The sequence below is a fragment of the Miscanthus floridulus genome, chromosome 19 (genome assembly GCF_019320115.1).
Source record: "Miscanthus floridulus cultivar M001 chromosome 19, ASM1932011v1, whole genome shotgun sequence".
Taxonomy (NCBI): domain Eukaryota; kingdom Viridiplantae; phylum Streptophyta; class Magnoliopsida; order Poales; family Poaceae; genus Miscanthus; species Miscanthus floridulus.
The window spans coordinates 22,826,365-22,850,766 of NC_089598.1; the positions used below are offsets into that span (position 1 = coordinate 22,826,365).

General features: G+C 44.4%; 3 protein-coding genes and 2 pseudogenes across 4 annotated transcripts; 3 read left to right on the plus strand and 2 right to left on the minus strand.

The window, feature by feature from the left end:
- The first annotated feature begins 825 nt into the window (after window positions 1-825).
- LOC136526826 (AUGMIN subunit 3-like) lies at window positions 826-8,878 on the plus strand. Its single transcript, XM_066519406.1, has 19 exons — window positions 826-1,148; window positions 1,876-1,912; window positions 2,250-2,353; window positions 2,724-2,919; window positions 3,522-3,588; window positions 3,727-3,830; window positions 4,073-4,157; window positions 4,281-4,341; window positions 4,952-5,083; window positions 5,247-5,316; window positions 5,629-5,686; window positions 5,772-5,827; window positions 6,589-6,741; window positions 6,902-7,013; window positions 7,086-7,227; window positions 7,810-7,885; window positions 7,981-8,076; window positions 8,361-8,507; window positions 8,620-8,878. The coding sequence occupies exons 1-18, from the start codon at window positions 973-975 to the stop codon at window positions 8,487-8,489; spliced, it is 1,854 nt and encodes a 617-aa protein (XP_066375503.1). The 5' UTR covers window positions 826-972; the 3' UTR covers window positions 8,490-8,507; window positions 8,620-8,878.
- A 668-nt stretch (window positions 8,879-9,546) lies between these two features.
- LOC136526827 (uncharacterized) lies at window positions 9,547-14,652 on the minus strand. 2 transcript variants are annotated; one of them, XM_066519407.1, is made up of 6 exons: window positions 14,271-14,652; window positions 13,164-13,409; window positions 12,175-12,348; window positions 11,977-12,083; window positions 10,646-10,968; window positions 9,547-10,340 (listed from the first exon to the last, which is right to left on the minus strand). In XM_066519407.1, exons 1-6 carry the CDS (start codon window positions 14,451-14,453, stop codon window positions 9,757-9,759), a joined length of 1,617 nt encoding a protein of 538 aa, XP_066375504.1. In that variant the 5' UTR covers window positions 14,454-14,652; the 3' UTR covers window positions 9,547-9,756. The 2 variants fall into 2 exon arrangements, with proteins under 2 accessions (XP_066375504.1, XP_066375505.1); XM_066519408.1 differs by having other exon boundaries at window positions 9,547-10,328; window positions 14,271-14,651.
- A 166-nt stretch (window positions 14,653-14,818) lies between these two features.
- On the plus strand, window positions 14,819-15,891 carry LOC136525718 (3-ketoacyl-CoA synthase 20-like). Its single transcript, XM_066518607.1, has 2 exons — window positions 14,819-14,891; window positions 15,383-15,891. The coding sequence occupies exons 1-2, from the start codon at window positions 14,819-14,821 to the stop codon at window positions 15,889-15,891; spliced, it is 582 nt and encodes a 193-aa protein (XP_066374704.1).
- A 3,567-nt stretch (window positions 15,892-19,458) lies between these two features.
- LOC136529023 (probable folate-biopterin transporter 2) lies at window positions 19,459-22,571 on the minus strand (annotated as a pseudogene).
- A 1,229-nt stretch (window positions 22,572-23,800) lies between these two features.
- On the plus strand, window positions 23,801-24,348 carry LOC136525214 (transcription factor HY5-like; annotated as a pseudogene).
- Window positions 24,349-24,402: the final 54 nt, after the last annotated feature.

Consider the following 24,402-nt stretch of genomic DNA (forward strand, 5'->3'; position numbering starts at 1 on the left):
CTAACTTCTTTTCCTCATACCTTGCACGAGCCACCTCTGCAGCGTGTTCCTCGCTGCATCAAATCCCTTCACGTATAAAATGTAATCAGTTAGCAACGCGATTATATTACATTTAAAATCAGGCAACGAAAAAAGGCTTTCAAGCACTCAGTGGCACATAATGCAACAACATGCTCGTTCAAGACATGCATCTGTACTCTTGTCTCCTCCCTTGCCTCCTTCCTTGCCCTCTTCTCCTTTAACGTCATCCGTCTCTCCAATCTCCATTTGTCAAGCCCAACATCGATCGGGTTACAAATAATTAACCTTAACATTGACAAAATCAAACTAATATCTTCCTCCAAACCGTAGCCCATAATTCTCAAACATAATTTTCCTCCTAACCTTAACTCCCATTCATAATATTCCAATCCACCATTCAAACGGAAATAAAAAGTGTCATTACCTTAAACGAGGTCGAGGAGGAAGGGAGACGGCAACGGAGGGCAGGCGGGGCGGCGGGCAGGCGGCAATGGAGTGGCGGGAGGGGTGGCGGGGCGGCGGGCGGCCAGGCGGGCGGGCGTGCTCGGGCAGACGGGACTGGGCCGCGGCGCTTTTATTCGGCTCTGTCGCGCCACTGATCAGGGCGCGTCACTGCCGCGCCAAGATCGATGGCGCGGTAAGCCCTGCCACGTCACTAGTCAGCAAGCCCTGCCACGTCAGAGGCTTGGCATGGCCAAAAGTATTAGTTTTGAAGAAAAAAAATAGTGTTAGATTTAAAATTAGTTTTAAAAAGAGTTAAAATTAAAAAAAAAATCTTCCCCAACAAGCAGCAGGTCCCATTTTGTTTTGCTCGCGTTGTTTCCAACTCACGCAACGCAAGCAGAGCAACCGCTGCCGGCCGCGCACGGCCGCCCACCCACCAGACCAGTCCACCACTACAGCCTCCCACCGCCGCCACAGCAGCTGCCGCGGCCGCAGCCGACGGCGAGGATGAGCGGGGCCGCGCTGTGCGCGGCGCTGATGGAGCTGGGGTTCGACGGGGAGGACCCGCTGGACGCGGACGCGCTGGAGTGGCCGTTCCAGTACGAGGAGGCGCGCTCGCTGCTTGCCTGGATCTGCTCCTGCCTCCGCCCCTCCAACGTCCTCTCCCCGTCCCACCTGGCCCAGTAAGCGAATGGTTCCCATCCCCTTGTCACATTGTGCTCTGGCATCCTTTTTCGGGCTGTGGTAGTGCTGGTGATTGCTGCTGAGGCCGATTTCGCTGTGGCATTGCTGTGGTATGCGACACGAAATGGTGTTGAGTTTGAGGCGCGGAGGGTTAATGGGGAGGCTAGTTGTTGGGAGATTCGGGCAGCTGGGGTGCCAATCTGTGGTGGAGTTACTGCGAATTCTCGGGGAGGATAGGTGCACTAGTGCTCTAGGGGAGTGTTTGTCTCTCTAACTCTCTATGGGCGCGAAATGTTGGGAATTAGTGGCAAATGCCTGTGTTGTGTGGAGGGTTTAGTGAGAGATTATGGCCCCAGTTTGATAAAGCTGTGAATTTGGGTGTGAAGTTATGGATTCTGGGTGGAGTTAATTTGCAGTTGCATTTTGTCAAAGGCATCCATTTTATTGTATTTGGGCATGAACAAAATTTGAAGGGTGCGTGTTGCGTCGGGAGAACATGTCAAATATCTGCTGGTTTTTGTTAATAAACGTTGTTTCCTACTGTATGATTTGCTTAATGCTTCTGAACTTGCAGTTTTACTTGTAGTGCTGTGGTTAGTGAGTTGTCGTGCCTTCACTAGGCCTACTGATCAATTATCCAAAGTTTTGATGTCATATTCTTTTATTTTCATACTAATTTGAATAGGTGATTCTGTTTTTTACTTAATTTGTGCATGTGGCTTTCAGGTATGAACAGCTCGTGGAAGAGGGAAGACTGTTAGAGGTATATTCAAAAGGCCATTTAACATTCTTACAGACTTTAAAGAATGATAGGGTATCTTAAGTGCTTTTAATTGATGTGGCAAGTGGGTTCTGCAAGTACTGGAAATCTGCTTCAAATTTTTCGTTTTGTGGTCAAATAGCATATTAAGTAATTATAATTACACTGAATTCTCTGGGGAAGGATTGAAATTTTGTTAGTTCTTGGTGGATAGTCTTCATCAGAGAATAGTTCCAGTCCCAACCAAGATCTGGAACCCCCATGCAACTGCATTTTTATGTAGGTGTCTATTTCTGTCAGGCTTCAAAACTCTTATGGTGCACATGTATCATTTCCTCAGGGTGAAGATTTGGACTCTGCTTTTGATAGTATTTCAGCCTTTTCAAGCAAGAAAGACAATCAAGAGGCTGTGTTTGGATCGGAAGAAACCATTCTTGATATCCGGTATGCTTGGAACTTCCAAATATTGAAGTATTGCTACATTTAAATTGTCGTATTTATAGAATGGGTTCAAATTTTAGTGGGGACTGGTTTCTGAAATTGATGCTGGTGCAAAGTGTTTATGAAACCAATCACAAGTGGGTGTTTGTATGCTACTTCAACTATTTGCCGGGAATGGTTTTTTGACAGAAAACATTGTAAAAAAGAATTTAAACTGCTGGTATCTGCTTGGGCTTTTGCTCTCGGAACATAAGTAAACCCAAGTGAAGTCAAATGCTAATTATGCCAAGCTGCAAAGCGCATGATTGAAATGTTCCTTCTTAGCATCTTATAAGTGCTTTTCTTGACAATTTTCTCATTTTTGTACTTGCAGTGAAGCAAAACTAGCATATAGAGCCGAAGTTTTTGAGTTACAAAAGCAGCTTGCACGGCAGCAAGCACAATTTGATTTGCTTGCAGGCCAGGCTTCAACTCTTATTCAAGGTAGAAGGGCACGTGTATCTGCTATGTCTGCAGTTAGTGGAGAGCTTATATCGTTAGATGAGATACTTTCTTCCAGGAACTTGGAGGTATAACTCAATCAGTTGCAGTTCGAAAAAGATTTTTATTACATTCACTTATGATACTTTGACATCTGAATGTATTTGTATCTTACAAATAGCAGTCACAAAAGAAAAAAGGGTTTGTTTCATGTTATTGTGGTAAACGATTGAGTGTTTTCCATGATGAGATTTTAACTAATGATTACAGGATATCTTTTGCTATACTCTGCAATTTATCTCATACTCCCTCCGTTCCAAATTATAAGTCGCTTTGACTTTTTTGGTTCATCCATTTTGCTATGTATCTAGATATAATAATATGTCTAGAGGCATAGCAAAATGGATGTACCAGAAAAGTCAAGCAACTTATAATTTGGAACGGAGGGAGTAGTAAATATGGCCCTTTATTTTGTATTAGTACACTTGTAAATGAAATAATTCCCTGGCTGCTTCTTTTGCATCACAATTTTCGCTTCTGAGTACATGTCTTATTTGGAGTATGCAGATAATATGAGATATGAAATACTTAGTCTTTGTAGATTTTTACTCATGTAAACAAGATATTAATATGTTCCATGTGGTTATTTTTTTTTGGTAAAGTTTGATTTGATGTATTTTCTAACTTTCAGATGAATGCAGTTCTTGGAAGAATCGCTGCTACTACCCAGGAACTGGCCCATTATCATTCAGGGGATGGTATGCGCTTTACCTAGTGGCGATTGGGCATAGCTATTACTCTTTTCGCTTTTGATCAATGAATAATACTAACTATTCTATAGTGTATAAACATTATACTGTATCCAATGAAATCCCTTCTTTATTTATGGTTTGCAGAGGAAAGTATATATTTGGCATATTCAGACTTCCACCCCTATGTTGTTGGCGACTTGGCTTGTACGAAGGAGCTAAATCGGTGGTTCTCAAAGCAATTTGAGAAGGTAAATCATGTTTGGCTGTCACATTGTTCTCAGTTAATTGACTGACTAATTTTACAATCTATGACAAGCCAATACCATGTAAATTGGCAGATTTAGGTACATTTTGTCATCTTCACTACATGTCCAAAATGTACAGTTATATATCTTGCACAATTTTACTTTTTACCCTTTGAGTAGCATAGGACAACTCTCCACAGTTTTTCTGCTTACTTATTTAACATTAACATTTGTTATGTGATCAGGGGCCATTTCGACTTGTTGCTGAGGAGGGGAAATCCAAATGTTCCTGGGTTAGTCTTGATGACATCACTAATTGCTTGATAAGAGGTAAATTGGCTTTCTTCATTTAATTATTTGTAACTGATCTTTCATGGAGGAAATAGCATGATTCGAATACTGGGATAACGTAACAGTTGAACTCATAGTAACCATTATGTTATCATGATGCAGGAGATTCTGAAAAATCTCATCATCACCAACGCGTCGCTGAGTTGCAACGACTTCGTTCGATGTAATTAGCTTTGGCTTCATAGTTCATACCTTGTCTTAGCCTTTCTATTTGCAACCACTCATCAGATTCATAATTGCAATCATCTCATGCAGTCTTGTTGCATGGTTCATTTAATCATCAAGTAAAGCTCACATTACGTTCCAGATGTTCTAAATTGGTAACTCTTCATGTGGATGCCTTACATAAAAGATGGATGCATAACATTCAAGAAACTTTAGGGTCATGAGGATGGCAATTTCTGTAACCTCCTAATTATCTAAGAATAAATTACGAGGACTCAGGCCTCATTAGGATTCATGATCCACTGAATTATCTATCCATCATCCAATGGTTTACATAGAAGTTTGAATATTTTCACCTGAAAATAGGTTTGCACCCTATTTGTGCTTTCAATTATACCTTTATGATATAGCTACCTGTTTCCAATATTCAACTTTTATGTTGTGACCTTTTGTTTGTTATTGATTCGTTGAGTTATTTGTTATGTAAAATTTGGGATCACATTCTGTTCGTTGTGTTTACCTCTTAGGCAGCTAATAATGTGTTTTCCAGCTTTGCAACTTTCTCACCATTCTTGAATTTACTCTGAATTACTCTATTTTGGTGACAGATTTGCAACAAGTGAAAGACAGTGGATTGAAGCACAGGTTGAGAATGCTAAACAGCAGGCTATACTCTCTATATTGAAAGCACAAGTGTCATCCGATGAGGCTCATATACATAGGGATATCCATTCTCTTAGGTATATGTTATGCTATGTTTGTTGATCCTGACTCAGCCGTTTTCCAGCTCTGTACCATAAGTTATATACTTATATGCATAACTGCAAATAAATTCCTAGAGCAGAAACAAAGATTTATTTAATTATCTTATAAGCCCCTTGTATCTGTGGCATTTATCTTCAGGAGAAAAGGTTCTGAGCTTGCTGGAGAGCTCTCAACACTTTCTCAAAAGGTGCAAGCTTTGGTATCTGAGGTATGTAAGACACAATCGTATCTTTAGAAAATATATTTTGTTCCTGGGTTATAAATTAGTAGCTCACAAGTCAAATTTAAGTTTGATTTCTCAGAGTATTTTTGTGCTTTTGGGACCTGCAAATTTGTATAGTGCGATTAGCTTCATAATCTTTCAGAAATTCTTATCTGCAAGAACTTTCTAGGCTTTAGAGGATAAGATAGCAATAATAGTTCGTACTGAAGTGCACCATTGCACCAATTTTCTTTTTTCCTTTCATGGCACAATCTTACATCTTACTTCCTCCATCTATTTACTTGTTCTCCCCTCCAGACAATACCATGCCTGTGTTCAGAACTTGCTCAACTTCAAGGCACATATATCTTGCAAGGTTTGTAGAAAACATTTCATTTTCAGTGTTCTACAAATTTTGTTGTATTGTGGTCTTAGCTTCTTCTTATCACTCAAATATTTAGGGGATTATGATTTAAAGGTCATGCGCCAGGAGTACTACATTAACAGGCAAAAGACGGTAAGCTCATTTCACAAATCACATTATACATGTCATGTCGACATCTTTATGTGTCTTTTTTTTGTATTTTCTTATGGTAATGTCCTATCTTCTCTACTATTATGAAAATTAAGATGCCATAGAGCACCTCCAAGAGTTCCCTGATCCAACCTCTTAAAGTCAAAATTAAGGTTTATGAAACGAAAATCACCCTCAAACAATCCCCTAACCAGCAATCTATATTTAGTGGTACCTGCTAAATCATCCTCTCCCTCGTATTTTGGGTGACATGTTGTCTACCCTATATGTTATTTAAGATAGGGGAACAAAGGGGCAGAGATATTTAGGGGCGGTAGGATGTCCCCTGTATGGGGAAATTAAATTTAGGACGGACTCTTGCAGATGCTCTTATACTGTAGATACTTAGGTGGTATCAAGCTGTGCAAAGAGTTAAACATTATATTCCTTATTTTGGCTCATCTCCTAACCAGCATTGGAGGATTTCTAAGACAACCGCACATTCACAGCAAAGGAAGACTACTGCACATTTGCAGAAAAGAAATTGCAACAGCAATTTACCAGTATTCCTTTGCTGTTATGTATATTTAGTTGGGTAGTGCGGCTGACAGAAGGTGGTTGCCTCGCTGGGTTTATACTCGCAGAAGTCAGACCGCAACAGGAAACGTTTTTTCCCTCATAAGACTAAGTAGGCTGCACTTGTTTTATATTATGTCCCTTTTTGTTTTTCTCCTGATCTTACTGGTATCTGATACATTTTGCAGTTCATCAATCACTTGGTTAATCAGCTTGCCAGACACCAGTTTCTGAAGATCGCTTGCCAACTTGAAAGGAAGAATATAGCTAGAGCGTACTCATTGCTTAGAGTAATAGAATCTGAGTTACAAAGCTACCTCTCAGCAGTCAATACCCGCTTGGTAATCAATCTCCATTGTTATTGACTTGCTTCTTATCCTTGTTTCTTTGGTGTCTTTTTTCATTTTACATTCTGTTTTCGGCAGCATCTATTTCTGTCACCTGTTATTTTCGTTGTCTTCTGGTATATGCTTAATTTCTTTGTGTTAAGGTGTCTCTCAGGGTCATTATAATTCATTAATTCAAGCTTCATCTGAAGTACGAGAACAAGGAGCTATTGATGATCGTGACACTTTCCTCCATGCAGTGCGAGATCTCCTATGTATTCACTCAAGTAAGCGGGCAACTCTACTTATCTGTGAGTATTTTATTCTCATATTCCTAATGTGGCTTATCCTTTTTGTAGATGTCCAAGCAACAGTGCCAACGTACATGTCAGCACATGCATTGGTTCAGCAGATATCAGCACTTCAATCTGACTTGCTTTCTCTTCAGTCGGAGCTGGAGAACACCCTTCCAGCTGACCGGAAAAGATGTATCAATGAGTTGTAAGTTAACAAAGCACTGTCTAATAATTTGTTTCCTCTACCTTATTTCCTGTCAATACATAAAATCAAAATTTCAAAGGTTTCTTTTTTTTTCTCGAACACGCAGGAGAGCTGTGTATCTTTGTATTAAGAAGAAAAAGGGGCAAGAACCCTTACAAGACACACCCACACTCCTAAGCTTTTTCTGCTATGTACCAACCTATTCTACTGTGTACCAGCGTACCCATGTATAAACAATTAATCCCAGATATCCAACTGACGAATCACACAGTAGGCATCTTTCTAGCTTGCAGCCAAACCTGAGCGGTAGTTCCAATGCCCATAACTCTTCGGTTGTTTCACAGCTTGATTTTTGTATATGCGAAGCTGCTGCCTCGTCTACTGTTCATAAACATAAATAAGGTTTCAGTATGGAAGGATCGCAGCATGCTAAATATCTGGTCTTCCCTGCAAGTTCTTCACTAGAAGCATTATTGGGTGTCATCCAATATTATGTTTTAACCCACAAAATCACTCTTTAGTTGGCCAATATATATTTAGTAGGTCCCAAGCCCAGTCATTTCACTCTCTTCACTCCTGCAGATGTACTCTGATTCAAACAGTGGAACAGCTTCTATTTGCGTCGTCAACTACTGCAGAACCAATATTGACGCCTTGGGTACATTCTTTGAACCCTCAGATTGTGATATTTCTTGGATCTCCTTTATTTCAGCACATATGAAATGATGTGATAAATCCCTGCTCATCATATAGCCATTGATGCGGGCGCTTGATGATATGGAAAATGCCAACGCTCAAGTTGAAGTTTCCGTGGAAGAAGTAACCAAGGCTCGCACCCAGAAGATAAAGGTATTTCATTCATTGATATGCTATGATTCTTCATGGCTGTTGCCTATTGAAGAAAGCTTGTTTGATTATCTTTGCATTTATCTGTTAATTTCCATAAACTAGACTATGCTTTCAGAGATTAGTTTCATTTACCCGATGCATACTGCACAGAACGACTGGCTTCTTGGCTTGATTGTCAGTCATCGTCATCATGCAAAGAACTTAACAAGAAATATTTGAAGAACAGTCGTCTCTTTTGTTACTATGTTCTTCAAAAGACTAATTAACTGCAAAATGATACGCAGATCTTCGATAATCGTGCCCATGAGGTGGGGAGGGAGCGACAAATATTTGTTGATTTCTTCTGCAACCCTGAGCGCCTCAAGAATCAAGTCAGAGAGCTGACCTCCCGTGTGAAAGCTTTCCAGGACTAGACCTGTTCTTGTACGCTGGTAAGTACAGTACAGGCCATGTAATTCCCAGCCCCTTCCTTGCTTATTTGCCCATTACATTAGGCTAAAACTCGCATGACTCCAGCCATTGACAAATGCCTTTGTGTGCCAGGTCTCACATGTGATACTTTTTTGTGTTAAGTTTGACTTCGCTCCAACATCAAGTTGGGGCTGCTGTGCAGGGACGGTATGGAACGATAGACCATCAGGTAGCTCGGGGGTTCAGGCTCTAGGTCCTTGTGCCACCCGGATAGGATGGCATTGTTGTGATATTATTTATAGCGATCTGTATGTTGTAAAATATTTCAGAAATCACGACCCCTTTCTTTCGTGTATGAGTGCTTTTGAGTAGGTTGTGATGGTTGTGGACCTGTGGTACAGTTGTGGGCTTGTGGCATCCAAAGCACAATCGGTACTGTAGCTTGGATAAGTATAATCGATTTCCTCTCCACTCAGTCACAGGGGTGCGATGGTGGATTCTCTCGGCGTTACTCTGGACTCTGGAGAGCGCCATGTTTCGGCCCAACGATGTACCGTGGCTGGCATTCGGAGCCTAGCGTATCTGCAGCGGAGCTCAGTTGTTGCAAAGGTCAAAGGAGCAGACGCATGTGTAATGGTGCTAACTGCTAACAAGACATGCTGGCATGCTGCCAAGACATCTGCTGATTCTGTTACAGGATTGTACAAAAGAAAAACTGAAAACTACAGGTCGACTTCGTTCAAAAGAAAAAGAAAAACTGAAATACTACAGGTCGACTTCGTTCAACACGTCCAACTTAAGCAGAGGATAAACATCATGCTCCCGAAAGGTAGTTGCAAAATTAACATTGGAACCGAGTGCTTATGAGTTACGACAGACGAAAACCTTACATTCACGTCAATCTAGAATATGACATGGCCCGAAAGGTTAGAAACGATGGAACCGGGTGCTCATTGACAGATCGAAACAACCTTTATATTCACGTCAATCTAGAACATACAGGTACCAGTGGAGGTGACGCCTGATAATTAAAGCTCACAAGTTTTGCACGGGGCACGATTGAGGTAAAGAACCAATGAACATTTCAAACTTTCCACTACCCATTTGAGTCGCAAAACATACAACTGGAGCAACCTACAGGGTGTCACATTTACAGGGCGGGGAATTCGCCTCCAAGGTGGAGGTAAGGGGCTTTCTTATTGCTTGGATACAATTTTTACAGCATACTCCCTATTTCTGGGAATGGGCGCGAGGTCTGGACTTCCAGGTTCAGTTCTCAGTATCCTCTGGGATCTTGAAGAGGAACTGCGGTAGTGAGGCGATGCGGGGGAGGTTTGTCAGCAGCTCCCCAAACGAATCCTTTCTTGACATGGCTGGCGGATTGGTGGCATCTGTAGGTTTCCCTGTTGGTGCGGAGCTGAATTCTTCGTCGGAACCATCTGATGCTTCCGCGCCAATGCTGTCACTGTCATTTGGCTCCGGCTTTGGTTTGGCAACCGGCGCTGTGTCTTTCTGAATCAAACAGCAGAGGGAGTCCACCCTGGCCATCAGTGATCTCTCGTCTGAAGCAGAAACTGGTGGGCCTTGTGTGTCACCAAGAAGGTACTGAGCAATCCCCTCGAGTGTTTCTTTGGTCGGCACCTCGTTGTTGGCCAATGCCGGATTGCCTGAAGTGATCTGCTCTGAGATGCAGTTACCTAGGTGGTTCACCAGATCATCCACTGACATCGACGGTCTAAGCCCAGGCACCTTCAATTGACTCCACCAGTGGGGGATATTGAATTCTGGTGCTGCACCATTCACATTTCTGCCGACAGCTTGTACACCTACAGCACCAACTCCTGTAAAAATGCCTGTGGGATTAGAAAGATTAATCAAAATATTTGCAGATGTATCATATGATTATGTGAAACACCTTGAAATTTTGATTCATCGACAAGAAAGGATTAGAGAATGTACAGGCTAGCACATCAGACATATATTCAATCTGCGTCTACCGAAAGAACTGAAGCAAATCATGTACATGGTGTCTCACATACAGGTAGGGGGTATTCATACTTTAAGGTACTGATAAGCAGTGCAGTAAGGTAACGTAACTCGCAACATGCTGCGAGAGCGGAAAGGAATGAAGAATATGCCATCATAGGCTTTAAATTACCTGTTCCTACTGCCTGAGGAAGATATTCAGCTGGCATTCCAATGGAATCATTGTTTTCATTCTTAGCAGATATGGAGGAACCAGCACATGGTGACACGGAGCCTGAATAGCCAGGTAGAGCCTCATGTTCATCTTTCAAATTAGTAAAACCAGCACATTTTGATTCAACTGGATCCTCAAATATTGAGCACCTAGGTTCAAACAATGCAGAGTCTAATGCGATCTCTGGTTGTTGGCTCAATTGATATAGCCGCTGATCACACTGAATAAGCTTCTCAAAATTCTTGCTCAACAAGGTTGAAGGGCACTGCAGAAAATGCCGCCTGCAAATTTTTGAACAATCAGAATACTGAACAAAGGAGTAGAGTAGAGGCTCAACAAGTACTAATACTATAAATGGCACTCTTTTACAAACCAAAGTTCTGAGTAGTACACGATGCCACTCTGTTATAATCAAAGTTCAGTGTCATAGATAATACCATGGACCATGCCCTGTTCGTTTGGGCTTGTTTGGCTGATAAGCCATGGCTGATAAGTACTGTTGGCTGATTTAGTGTGTGAGAAAAATATTGTTTGTTGGCTGAAAAAGTACGGCTTATAAGCCAAACAAGCCCAAGCGAATCTGAAAGCTATATTTGAATGCATGCCAACTTCCCTTTTTTTCCTTCATCTTATGCAGTGTGAAACAGTTTATATGAATCATTTTTAGGGCCCAAAAAAGAGACTGGATGAGGTCCTGTGATGCACATATGTGCACCGAGAGAGTAACTGTACATAGTATGTGACCGTATAATGGGTGACAGAACATAAAGGATAGATTTATAAATGGCTCCTTATGTTATTAGATTTATAAGTATCTCCTAAGCATATTGGATCTAGATATGATACAACTCAAGTCAAAGTGATCCACAACTAAATAACTTATCCCTTAGCAATACAACTAAAACAAACAATTTAAAAATGCGTCCTACAGTACCTAACTGCTCCCAAAAGGGGCAAACAGTTCTTTCTGTTCTAATAACAAAAATGAGCCAGAAACATAGTACAACATAACCCCAGGTAAACATCATAAATATCTTTGGAATGCAAACAGAGCCAACAAAAATGGAGCAATAAAGTAAAAATCATGCCGCGCATAGTACTACAGAACCCCAGGTAAACATCGTAAATATCTTTGAAATGCCACCAGAGCCTCTAAACATAAAGCAGATAAGCTATGCTTTATACTCCAACAGTACTATGAGTATGAGGTACTGCCAGATATATAGGAGCAATCTTCTCATATGAAATCCATTTTAATTATGAGCACTGAATAATTAAAAGTAATTCACCTGTGCATACTCGCTTGACCACCAGTGAAATCTGAGGTAGCCTGCCACAGTGTGTGTTTTCTTGGCTGCGGATCTGTCTCTTTAAAGAAAAGAGGTGGTCTGGCCAACTTCAGGAAAAGGAAAAACACCTCAGAATCGAAACAAAGGTAGTGAACTGAGAAGAAAAAAAAGAAACAAACATCTTCCAGATAAACGTACCGCCACATCCAAGGTTCCTAGGCCATTTTCGGGGCAAGTTGCCTTCAAAGCAGTAATATCTGACCATTGAATTTCTATCTTACTCTTAAGGCCACCTTCCAGAACTTCCCACACAAGTTTATGCTTTGCAAAGTAACACTTTGCCACCAAATCACCTTCATACCGTGACACATACTGCACAGAGAACATAGAGAACATTAATTAAGACATTTAAGGGCAAATTTTCTTCAGGTGAGCTATTATATGAATTACTGGATATGCTGGCATGCACAGAGTTTGGCTCTCATAAGCAATTGTTGCAACAAAAGATACGTAAAAGATTGGATAACAAAGAAGATGCATCGGTGTTGCACTAACACTTCATACTACAACAGAGTATCAGTATTATAATTGCATGAATATTAGCTTCAAGTTGCATAGGCTACAGACAAAACAGCTACGATAGTGGTTTACTACATAAGAGTAAGTATTTAATTTAATGCATTGCCTATGTCACAACAAAGCATCATTATTCACCGGCGTTGCGTATTTCATGTGAAGTGTGAATGTAGTACTTCCCTTATCTTCTATCTTCTATATCTTATATTCCTAAACCTCTATATCTTATATTCCTAAACCCCACTAACGATTTCTCTCAACATGCAAGCTATCCACCTCAGCAATGCACTATCACATGCAATTAAAACCCACTAGCATATGCAATTGTGAAGTACATGTCAGCAAGACATATAAGCATTTCGTTGTCCATGTCAACATGCCACGTAATCCACTAGCATTAGTTTATAATAGTTTATTCCTTTGTATAAGTAATTATATATAGTATAATTTCATTCTAAACCATCTGCAATTCCCGCAGCAACGCGCGCGGTATACTTCTAGTTAAAACAAACAAAGAAGGCAAAAAAAAGGGAGACATACACCTAATGCATATTGAGATTGTATCAGAGGCTCAGAGCTGATAAAAGAACAGAAAAAATAAAGTCACTCACCTCCCATGAACCAATCTTCAATATATTTGCAGGAAAATTCGAAGCTTTTAGCCGTTCGCCTGCTGCAGACGCACCAGATTTATTGTCTTTCTTCTTGGAAGGCTCAGAACCACTGTTGTCCATGGAAGACTCCCCAGCGTTGGATGCTTGAGAAAGCCTCATCTGAATCAAATCCAAGAGTGATGGGCTTTTTTTCAGCCGCAGACCCAATGGGCTAGGTTCATCGAGTACATTGTGGTACATATCCTGAAAGAGTCCATCAACATAAGAACAATAAATCTCAAAGCTGACAATTCTATAGTTATATATGCATATACAACTACCTAGGGATAAATAGCCAGTTCAGATTATTTTCTCAACAAAGTTATTCATGTTTTCTGTTCATTCCTAACATAAATTTTGAACATACAGCAAGTGTTGTTGTCCGGATAAAGTATGAACACATATATATTGGCCATATAATGGACTGAAATCCTCTAAACAAAACCTTACCTAGTGCACAGAGTACATGTACGCTAGTACAGTACAGTACTATCCTCTGTCAAGGTACCAAGCCCACAGCATGTTACTGGTATCTGTGTTTATGTGTCTAGATGATAGTAGCAAATTCCAACCATAGATTTGTACCATAACAGGACTTACTAATTGAACAGCATGGTAGAATATGACGTCATGAGCATGGTTAAACTATTGTTTCTTTTTTCCCTGCTTGCTTTATAGCATCAGAATGCACAGACAGGAAAAGTAAATGTGGACTATAAAATGTCAACCTGTCTTGCAACTAGACAGAGGACATTTGCATTGCAAGAGTTGCATACAAACGACATGCGGAAATTTATCTGCACGAAATAAGCTGTAGAAGAATCACCCTACGTTGCAGCTTCATCTAGTCCTCGAGTAAGAGGGTAATTCGGATCGACCGCCTGAATTTCACAGCTAAGCACTTCTACTTCCCCAAAAACACCACGCTAAACTAAGTAGCCCAAAAAATCCTGACAGAACTCCCCCGATTGACATCAAACATGGCGAGACCAGCTCGCTAGCCAGCTCACCGCCAACAGAGCACACCAAAATTCCGTATGAAAAACACGACGACCCCGGATCTACCTGCTGCGGCTGCGGAGGCGTCGGGGGCATCGGCTGAGCTGCCTTGGCGCGCTTGCCGAGCGGGCCGCGCTCGTCGGCCCCGAGCTCCTCCACCTCCAGCTTGACCGCGGCGCGCCGCGCCGGAGCCATGGCCGGCTCGGCCGGCTCCGCGTGCCGCTTCCCCGAGCTCGGCAGCTGCACCATCGGGGTGGGGATCGATCGCCCGAACCCTAACAAACCCTAGCGCCGGCCGGTCCCGATCACCGTGACGGGCGAATCCAATCGGGCGGGCGGGCGAGACGAGGCGAGGCGGAGCGAATCGAATGATTCGAGGGAGGGCAGGGGGAAGGGAGCGCGAAGGCGGGCGGACGGAATGGGGGACGGGACGGCAGCCTGCTTGCTTGGCCTTTGGGAGAGGAGAAGGGTCCAGAAATAGCCGCCGCAGCCGTGCTCACAAGAGCGGCGCTAGTGGATGACTTGTGGGGTCGGATTCCCTGGGCCCCATGTGTCGGTGACAGGTGGTGGATTGCCCCCCCACCCCGAGTGGATAAAGTGGCGGGGGTCGTTGGATGCAGGCGCGCGGCTGTCAGCAGCAGCAGCTCGGCGCGGTGACAGGCGGGCCCACGCGGTGGGGCTGGATATGTATTCGGGCGTACTACTGCTACGCCGTGTAGTACTGGCACGGCGCGACGCACGAGCGCGCGGTGTGCCAGTACGACTCGTTTTGCCGCTTCTGTTCTTGTTCACGTGGAAAACGCAGTCTGAGTCACCGACGGTGAGACGGCTAGTCCGACTTGTATCTGGCTACTGGCGAAGAGTCAACGTCTACGAGTTTTCAGTGTTCCACGTTGGTAGTAGTATTTCTTTGAGAGAATTGTTTATTTGGCACCGAAACAAACCAGTGTTTCGTATTTGACACTCGAAAATTTAAACTTTCTTATCTGGCATCAAGTTGAAATTTTCTTTCGTAAATGGCACTGCCGTCCATTTAGGGCAGTAACGGTGTCAAGTGACTGACAAAAAGATATAAATACCCTTGTTTGCAGCAGAAACCCATGGTGCCAAATAGAGAAGTTCAAGTATTTTCGTATGGTGCCAAATAGGAAAGTTCAAAGTATTTTCGTATGGTGCAGTGCAGGGCTCATCGCCGTGGACCTCGCCAGGGACATGCTGCAGGCGAACCCCGGGGTGCTATGCCGTCGTGGTGAGCACCGAGAACATCACGCTCAACTGGTACTTCGGCAACAACCGCTCCATGTTGCTGTCCAACTGCATCTTCCGCATGGGCGGCGCCGCCGCGCTGCTATCCAACCGCCGCGCCGACGCTGGGCGCGCCAAATACCGGCTGCTGCACACGGTGCGCACCCACAAAGGCGCCGCGGACGAGTGCTACGGCTGCGTGTACCAGCGCGAGGACGGCACAGGCCGCGTCGGCGTGTCGCTGGCGCGCGAGCTCATGGCTGTTGCCGGGGACGTGCTCAAGACGAACATCACCACCCTGGGCCCGCTGGTGCTCCCGCTGTCGGAGCAGCTCAAGTTCCTCAGGTCCCTCGTGCTCCTTCGCGTCCTCCGCTCCCGCAGCGTCCGTACGTATATCCCGGACTTGCCGACGACCAGGAACAGCAGGCTCCCTAGCAGCTGAGGCACCTGCACGCTCGACTGCCATGGCCGAGAAGGCAGCCGCGCCATGGCCGGCGAGCGCGCGCGAGCAGGCTGCCACGCTGCTGCCACGATGATGTCCATGGGATCAGTGTTATGTGGCAGGTCGGTCACCAGTGGGATAGGAACCGCATGCAAGCCGGCCCGCACGCACAGCCTGATTCCTGGTACGTTAAAGATCCCCTGGCGGAGCCAGAGCTCATCCCTCAGTTTCAGCACGGACCGTCCGGTGTAGGAGAAATGAGGCCAGTCCACCAGGTCGAGGTGGATGTGACCTTCATCGGTCGCCCGCACATGCCGGATCCTCCGCTCCAGACGCGCGGGTTCGGGATACCCCGCCAAGACCATGTCGCTTACATTGATCACCTGAATGAAATGTTCAGAGATGAGATTCTTTAAGAATTTCTCACAAGAATCTATTGCAATTCAGCACTTGTGTTCAGTGGCAAAACTAACTGAACGATCAATCTGAATACAGAATGGACCAAGAACAAAATGTTCAGAGATCAAATTCTTTGTGAATTTAACACTATGTCTGGCTCCGCCAGGGGATCTTTAACGTATATCTCAAATCATTCTTGTATATATACATCATGACAAAGAACTCCGATCCAACGCTGACCTCAACTAGAACAACAGTTTCTGGATAAGTGGTAGGAAATGGGAAGGCAAACAGGATTAATGTGATGAATGTCTGATTTCTAAAGCACACCAAATGCAGTTGTTGTGAGAATCGACACCAACAAGAAACATCCATCCATGCTTTAGTGTTCCAAGAAATCCGTTCACGGGGTGAACCCGAGGAGCCGAGAAGTTGATGGCGAACTCACCTGCGGTGGTGGTCGAGGCGGGAGGGGCAGTGGCACCCAGCTTGATTGGATGGTCTCGACCCTCCAGTATGTCAACACGCCTGATGCGTTATCCGCCGTGACGGGGTTTGGGCGGGACAGGACGCCGGCGGGCCAGCCGCCGCCGCAGAGGCAGGTGCCCCAGCCCATCAAATAGGCGGTGGTGTTGGGGCCGATGCCGTCGTTGACCCTGTAGGGCCTCCACATGAAGGGGCGCTCAAGGTTTGGCGAGTCGTAGTCGCGCAGGACGGTCCGCACATCGTAGCTGGGGAGCTCCGCCCGCACGTTCGAGACCGCGAGATACCGCCCGTAGGCGGCAGACTGCAGGAGGAGGAGGAGGAAGGGGGAGCGGCCTTCCACACCGCGTTCAGGAAGGGGAAGTATTCGAGCGGGCGCAGGGAGACGCCGACCGCGTCCTCGTCGGCCAGGGCATACGTACCCCTCAAGACGCTCCGCAGCCGCACGAAGCGCTGCGACGCCGTCGTCGTACGCCATCGTCGTATGCCGCGACGCCGTCGTCGTACGCCGCGGGGAACCGCCGTGGAAGTAGACGACGACGGGAACGGGGGCCGGCTCGGCATCCGCGTCCGCGTCCGCGGCGGGTGAGGGGGCATTTTGGTCTGCACGGCGGGTGAGGGGGCATTTTGGTCTGCACGGAACTGAGCAGTGTCAAAGAAGAGAAGGGGTATTTTGGTACTTCTGAAAGAAACATGGCAGGGTTAACGCAGTCAACTGACGGAAATGGACGGTAGAGCCATTTACAGAAGAAAATTTTAACTCGATGTCAAATAAGAAAGTTTAAAATTTTTAGTGCTAAATAAAGAAGACTGATTTGTTCCAGTGCCAAATACATAATTGGCCCTATTTCTTTTATGGGGTGGAGGGATTTGTCAACTCAATGGGATGTTTTCACCTTTAAATAATGTTGATATATCATTTATGTATGTAAAATTATCTTTAAATAATGTTGATGTTGATATATCATCATTTATGTGCATGTCTTTTCAAAAAAAATGAAAAAAATAGTATGCTGCAATACACATATAGAAATTAGGGCCAGTCGAATTTTTTTTCCGAAAAACGCAAAAACAGAAAAAAAAAATCACGCATTCCAAAATGTAACACTACCATGTGAATATCCCGCGCGTTGCCGCAGAAATATAAAAGTAATTTTATTTGACTTAAGAGGAATAGGATGCAGAAGAATCGAACGTGATGTACAAACATATATAAGAAGTATATGTGTGTGTGTTGTAATTGTAAGCATAATTGATTTGTTCACATAGGACATACAATGGCTTGTAAATTTTCTACAATAAACTGTGGCAGGGGTATAATTGAAGACAAAAAAAAATCTATATGAACTTCAATTGAATGCTGGACCGTGGACATATATTTGTATCATGATTACTAATTGATTTAAATAAGTTTTAAAAAATGATACATCAAGAATGAACTAAAGAAAAGGCAACATGCTAATCTTTGATCTTTAACTTCATAAAGAAAACACGGATCGCTAACATGAGGCATATACCTGTGGATCCCTGTTTTTTTAATAAGACGAGCAATTAAATTTGGAGTCAAAAAAGTCAAATGAATTATAATTTGGAACGGATTTTGTAAAAGAATATTAAAAGTTAATGTACATTAAAAAAATTCTGAGTATGCAGTAAGAACAGATTGGGTATGAGAAAGTACTACTACCTGCTGATGATCCCTGGTACTTTTTGGAGGAAGAGGAACTGCACGTTCTTAGGCCGTGTTTAGTTGCCCAGACTCGGCGCCGCCAGAAACACGTTTTGTTTTTATTTGGTAATAATTGTTCAATCGTTGACTAATTAGGCTCAAAACGTTCGTCTCACAAGGTACAACCAAACTGTGCAATTAGTTTTTGATTTCGTCAACATTTAGTACTCCATGCATGTACCACAAGTTTGATGTGACGGGGAATCTTCTTTTTGCATAGTGCCAAATTCTGGAAAATGGAAGAACTAAACATGGCCTTAGACCTTGCTGACCAACAGCTAGTGTAGAAGCGCTGACTTAAAATCAGTAGCAGAGAGTACAGGCTCCATGGATGCTTCGACTATAATATTTTGTGTCAAACGAATAGGCTGGAAGAGTCGTCAGTTTGGATCAAGGCTTCGTACTTGCCTCCTTGGGTTATTATATATACATGGTCAGTTCAGTTGTGAGGTGAGCAAGTGATGGCAGGGGAAGGGGAAGAGGCAGGGGCTAGAGATGACCAAACAGCGCGCGTGCAGCATCGATTGGATAGGACTTTGGCACGTTCGTTGGTTCTATGAGCCGTACTATTTCAATATATAAAAAAATGTTTTTTTTTCACAATAAATCAGCGAACATTATTTTTAATTATGGTTTTTCAGCAAAGCGAACAGGGTCTTTGTCTATTTGTTTCATGTTCTCAGCAAGTCATGAAGGAAGTTAAATTGCTGGATCATTAAGGACCGATGGAGGAGTGACCGGGTGGAGGTGGACGCGTTGGCCAGGAGGGAACGACGACGTGAAGGGCTGTGGATTCAGAAAAATTGCTAGTAGAATTTTACTTTATAAGAGTATAGGATATGAAACATATTTGCAACCGCTTATGGGACACAAATCCGCCTGCACCTCTAGTCTTGTTTAACACCAAGTGTAAACCTCATAAAAAAAGTCAAGATTTGCACTTCGTAAAGTTTGATTCGTAATAACTTTGGTATATGGGAAAGTTCAGAAAAATGGAGAACAAACTCAAAGCATCCCCAGTATGTGTCTCTCAAGCCTTCGCTACCCTGCTGTAAAATCAATGAATTTAATTTAACAACGTGGACATCTAAATGAGTATCTATAGTAAACAAATGTCAAAGATTTTTCTAAATTTTATCTGTTTGCTCGTGTACAAAAGAAAAATCTCCATATGCATTCAGTATCAACTCCTGTTGGCAAGAAGTGAAGCTTCGTCGTCATCTCGTTCTCCACCAAGGCCCTCCTGAATCTGGCAGTCATGAAGAGATTTATCATTGCAAGAATCTCTGTCTGCAGGGAGGGAGGTTAACTCGACACTCTGCTCACTGAGCTTCATCATCGTCTCCCTCATTCAGTAAATCGGATGGAAGAAGAGTGGAATTCGGATCACTTCTTGGCACCAAGAACAGCAGCGCCAGTGGTAGCAGCCTCATCATATTTCGAATCAAGATCGCGGCCCAGAGGTTCTTGAATTCTGTTCTTGTGATTCTCAACAAATGAAGGAGCAATCCACCGACCCATGATCCAGTTAACGAGCCAATGTTGTCGATGGACATGAGCAATGCATAGAACGTGCCTTCAATGCCAGTGGGGCAAAGCTTTGAGCTAAAGCACCAGAAGAGGCATCCATTTGATACGGTTGATCATTTTGGAGACCCCCTCATCAATCACCGCAAAGTAGTAATCTGGTATCCCCATTTTAAGGTTTAGTCGAAGCACCAAGATCAGGTCAAGCATTCCTGCCAGGCTTAGCAACAGCTGGCTCGAAAAAAGAAGGCTGCGAAAGGAATGGTCCTTAAGAATATTTTGATAAAGTATAACACCCACAAGAGAACCAACTGATCCAATAGCGAACATAAAGCCAATAAATCCCTGGTGAAGTAACATATAGTTAGTTTGACTATCGGTTCAGAAGGAACAATTTTTCAAAAGTAGCCATGCTATATTTTCATAAAATGAAATTTCATTTGAAATGTATTAGATATACAAGAATTTTAAGTGCAAGAGACTTTTATATTCATGAACAAGCTGCCAAGCATGCATCATAGCTAAATGATATGTATATCTACCTCATGAAAAGATAGCCCTGCACTTCGGTCTGTGTACCAGAAGAACATTCCTTCTTGGATGTCGACACTCAATGCAAGTGATACGTACATGTAAACACATGGTCGCCAGACTTCAGGACATTTCAAAGCTGTCAACATTTTTCCAATTGCTTCTACAAACTTCTTATGGGCCTGAATTTGTCATGCCAGGAAGGAAAACTAGTGTAAAAGAGAGTCTGTGGTGTCAGAGAAAACAAGAACATCATTCCTAACCTGCTCGTATGGAAAGTTGGGGATATGAACCTCCTTCAGCAGTGTTCCAGATAAAATTACCAAGGCAGAGGGTATGGTTAACAGTCCAAGGGCACCCTTGAGAAAGGCAGGATTTATCCATTATCAGATACCAGCACCATCTGAAGTTTGAAAAGGAAGAAAAATACACCAGCACCATCCAAAGTAATGATAACTGCCAGTCTAATTTATATTTGACAAGTCACAGAAAAGAGAAGTAGCACAAGTAAAGTGGACTGATTATTATGCAGAAAAAATGTACTGTATGAAAATTACTTTGAATTAGATTAAGATGTTGATATTCAGGCATTCTGCTTCTAGCAGCGATCAGCGCAGATCAATGAAATTTGAAAAGTATGAAACTCAAACAAATCTTTATAAGAGATAAACTAGTGACTCACTTGAGCCCCTATTGCATGAACGAGAAAACCACTTATTGAGAATCCAATAAGACCTCCAACAGATGAACAGAATCCATTTAAGCTTATCATGTCAGCAGCAAGATGAGGGTACACTACTGTTTTCCGCCACCCAAGCATCTATAGTAACATCAGCTATCGCCACACCAGCGCTTCCGGTCATCAATGCCAACAAAGCGAACAATGCATGAAGCTTGCTGTGAAGAGCGAGTATAAGCATTGCAATCACTCCGATGAAGCCTGCATACTCCTCAGAAACAGGGAGGGAACAAAACAAACAAGATACTCATTTTCTGTTTATGCTTTTACTAAATGACCGCTTATTGTCCTATCAAGAGAATAGTAGTATGAATGCCATTATTAGCGGAACAGTCCATATTTTGGCTTATGCTGCAAAGCTTGTTTATTATAAAAATGCACCTACATAATCACTTGATTCCTTCCTACTAGCTATTTGGTAGAGAGCTTGCACTCCTCTATGCAGTTCAATGAATCAAAATTACGATGTACTGAACTCATCATCATTTCAAAATGATTTACTAGCTTGGATCTTATGCTGCACCTACTAGGCGTAAAGTCAACTAATGCATAGCCATTAGCTCATAGGCATGTTTGATGCTCATTGCCATTGACACATTTTCAGCAGCACAAGTCATCAAACTTTACTTGCACTCCTAAATTTCAGCAAGAATATTTTTTAGTTCCAAAGGTGCTACCAAATTGGACAAGGAACAGTGGTCGTTCCAGAAATCAGGACTCAGGAGCGAGAGCGACTCTAACCAAAAAGGCAAAAACCAACACAGCACACCACAGTGCTCCTCACCTGCAAGAATAAAGTAGGGCCAGCGGCGGTATCCGGCGACGGGGAGCACGTCGGTGAGCAGGCCCCAGAGCGGCTTGAACATCCAGGGGATGGAGGTGACGCCCTGGTACACCTGCGCCACGGACGGCTGCACCCGCTGCACGTCCTTCCAGTAGTAGTCGGACGCGACGCGCGTGATGCCGCCGCCGAGGCCCTGGCTGATGCCGTACGTGGCCACCACGCCGAAGACGAAGCTCCAGTGCAGCTCCCTGGCCAGCATCCGGAACCACGCCACCGGCGACGGCGTGGGCCTGCCGTGGCCGTGGCAGTCGCCCTCCTCGGCCGCCTTCGCCGGCGACCCCGGGGCCGCCTCGATGAGGACATTGGTCTCCCTCTCCTTGTCCTCGGCGAGGTCGTCGGGGGCCGGCTGCGGCGACATTTTCGAAAGTCGCTTGTGCTCTCGCGCGAGATCTCCTATGGCCCGGTAGGAGACGGCGCGGAAGCTCGGATTCCTCGGGCGCGTTTAGTTCGGCAAAGTTGGTAACCCTAAACTTTACATAATGCATAATTTTTCGTATTTTGTTTGTATTTATGAATTATTGTCCAAATATTAACTAATTAAGCTTAAAAGATTCGTCTCCCAAAGTTAAAACAAACTGTACAATTAATTTTTAATTTCGTCTACATTTAGTACTCTATGTATATACCGTAATTTTGATGTGACGGAAAATTTTCTTTTTGTATAGTGCATTTTTGAAGAACTAAACAAAGACACTGGATCTGGATAAGGGATGCTCGACCGGCTGGTTTGTCTAATCTGGTGTAAGAAAAAAATACTATTTTAACTTATCATCAATGATTGTATAGAATCGTATAAGCACAGTCGAACCGTCCGAAGATCGGAGCTGGGAGTGGTAGGTGCGTCTGTATCGTATCGATCCAAAAAGTCTTGAAACGATCAAGAGAGTGGCAAGCTATCCGCAGAACGGCAGAAGGTATCAATCAGATCAAAGATTTGCTCCAACCTTTTGATACAATCTGAACAGGGGATAAACTGGCAAAAAAAAGGACAAAAATGTCAAGAAAAGAAATTGGCAGGCGAATGGTGCCCGATGGCTTCCAAAAAACACCACCGGGCAATGAGATATGAATGGAGGTTGGATGCAGACATCAGGTACAAGTGGACTATAAACAAGAACAGCGTGAGGTAAAAAAAAGTTGCGGGAGATCGAGGTCCTAAGAAATTGGGAGATTCCTTGGGGAGAGATCAGCCGTGTGACCTTTTTTTAATTAATGGATTAAGTTCACTTTGGGCCCTCAGCTATCTCGTTGGTCTAATTTTGACCATCAACTATAAAACCGTCTGATTCAGGAACCCCAGTTTGAAAATCATTCACTCTTGACACATAGACACGGTTGTGACTGTTTTATGCCGATGTGTACCTGGTTTTGACCCAGCACGCTGGCGTTGACCGCCACGTAGATGCATGCACGGGAGGACAAAACCCGTGTATAAAACCCGGCGCCGGTCGGCGTCCCCTACCCACCCTGAGCCCCGCCTCCCGCTCCGACCTCCACCCCGAGCCATGGCCAGCCACCTCCCGGACGCCGACGCCGCGAGGTTCAAGCTCTTCGGCAACGCGACGGTCCTTCCTCCTCCATCCCAGCCGCAGCCGCCTCTGCCCCTGCAGCAGGCGCCCAGGTTGCCGCTGCGCGCATGCACTGCAGGGTGGAGAGCGACGAGGAGATACGGCGGGTGCCGGAGATGGGCAGTGCGTCGACGCCGCCCTCGTCTGGCGCGGGCGCAGACGAGCGCCCCAAGGAGTACGGCAAGCAGGGGCGCAGCCTCCGGCAGCCGGGAAGAAGCACGGCCGCACCGCGGGGGACAAGGAGCAGAACCGGCTGAAGCGCCTGCTTCGGAAACAGCGTGTCCGCGCAGCAGGCGCGGGAGCGGAAGAAGGCATACCTGACGGAGCTGGAGGCCAAGGCCAAGGACCTAGAGCTCCGCAATGCCAAGCTCGAGCAGCGGGTGTCCACGCTCCAGAATGAGAACAACACGCTCCGCCAGGTGCGGCCTCGCCTACCTCCGTCCATCCCCCCATTCGTTTCTGCAGTTCGATCTGAGCTCCGAAGCGTTCCTTTCGTTCTGAGTGACCGCCCCCTAGTGCTCCCTCCACGCAGATTCTGAAGAACATGACGGCGCACACGAGAAAGAGGAGCAGTGGCGGCGGCGGTGGCGGCAAGGGCGGAGACGGCGGCAAGAAGCACCACTTCACCAAGAGCTGATGAGAATGGGAGAGAGACTTGGTCTGTGCTCGCGATCGCCTGATCCGACCATTG

What these genes read in the sequence shown, in the direction of transcription:
- LOC136526827 (XM_066519407.1), bottom strand. Translation starts at nt 14,453, where the DNA reads ATGGTGCAGCTGCCGAGCTCGGGGAAGCGGCACGCGGAGCCGGCCGAG. An exon ending in CGCCTCCGCAGCCGCAGCAG is followed by an intron (nt 13,410 to 14,270) that starts GTAGATCCGGGG and finishes GGACTCTTTCAG; the next exon opens with GATATGTACCACAATGTACT. An exon ending in GGTCAAGCGAGTATGCACAG is followed by an intron (nt 10,969 to 11,976) that starts GTGAATTACTTT and finishes AAAAATTTGCAG; the next exon opens with GCGGCATTTTCTGCAGTGCC.
- LOC136526826 (XM_066519406.1), top strand. Translation starts at nt 973, where the DNA reads ATGAGCGGGGCCGCGCTGTGCGCGGCGCTGATGGAGCTGGGGTTCGAC. An exon ending in TCTCAAAGCAATTTGAGAAG is followed by an intron (nt 3,831 to 4,072) that starts GTAAATCATGTT and finishes TTATGTGATCAG; the next exon opens with GGGCCATTTCGACTTGTTGC. An exon ending in AACCAATATTGACGCCTTGG is followed by an intron (nt 7,886 to 7,980) that starts GTACATTCTTTG and finishes CTCATCATATAG; the next exon opens with CCATTGATGCGGGCGCTTGA.
- LOC136525718 (XM_066518607.1), top strand. Translation starts at nt 14,819, where the DNA reads ATGCAGGCGCGCGGCTGTCAGCAGCAGCAGCTCGGCGCGGTGACAGGC. An exon ending in CACGCGGTGGGGCTGGATAT is followed by an intron (nt 14,892 to 15,382) that starts GTATTCGGGCGT and finishes CGTATGGTGCAG; the next exon opens with TGCAGGGCTCATCGCCGTGG.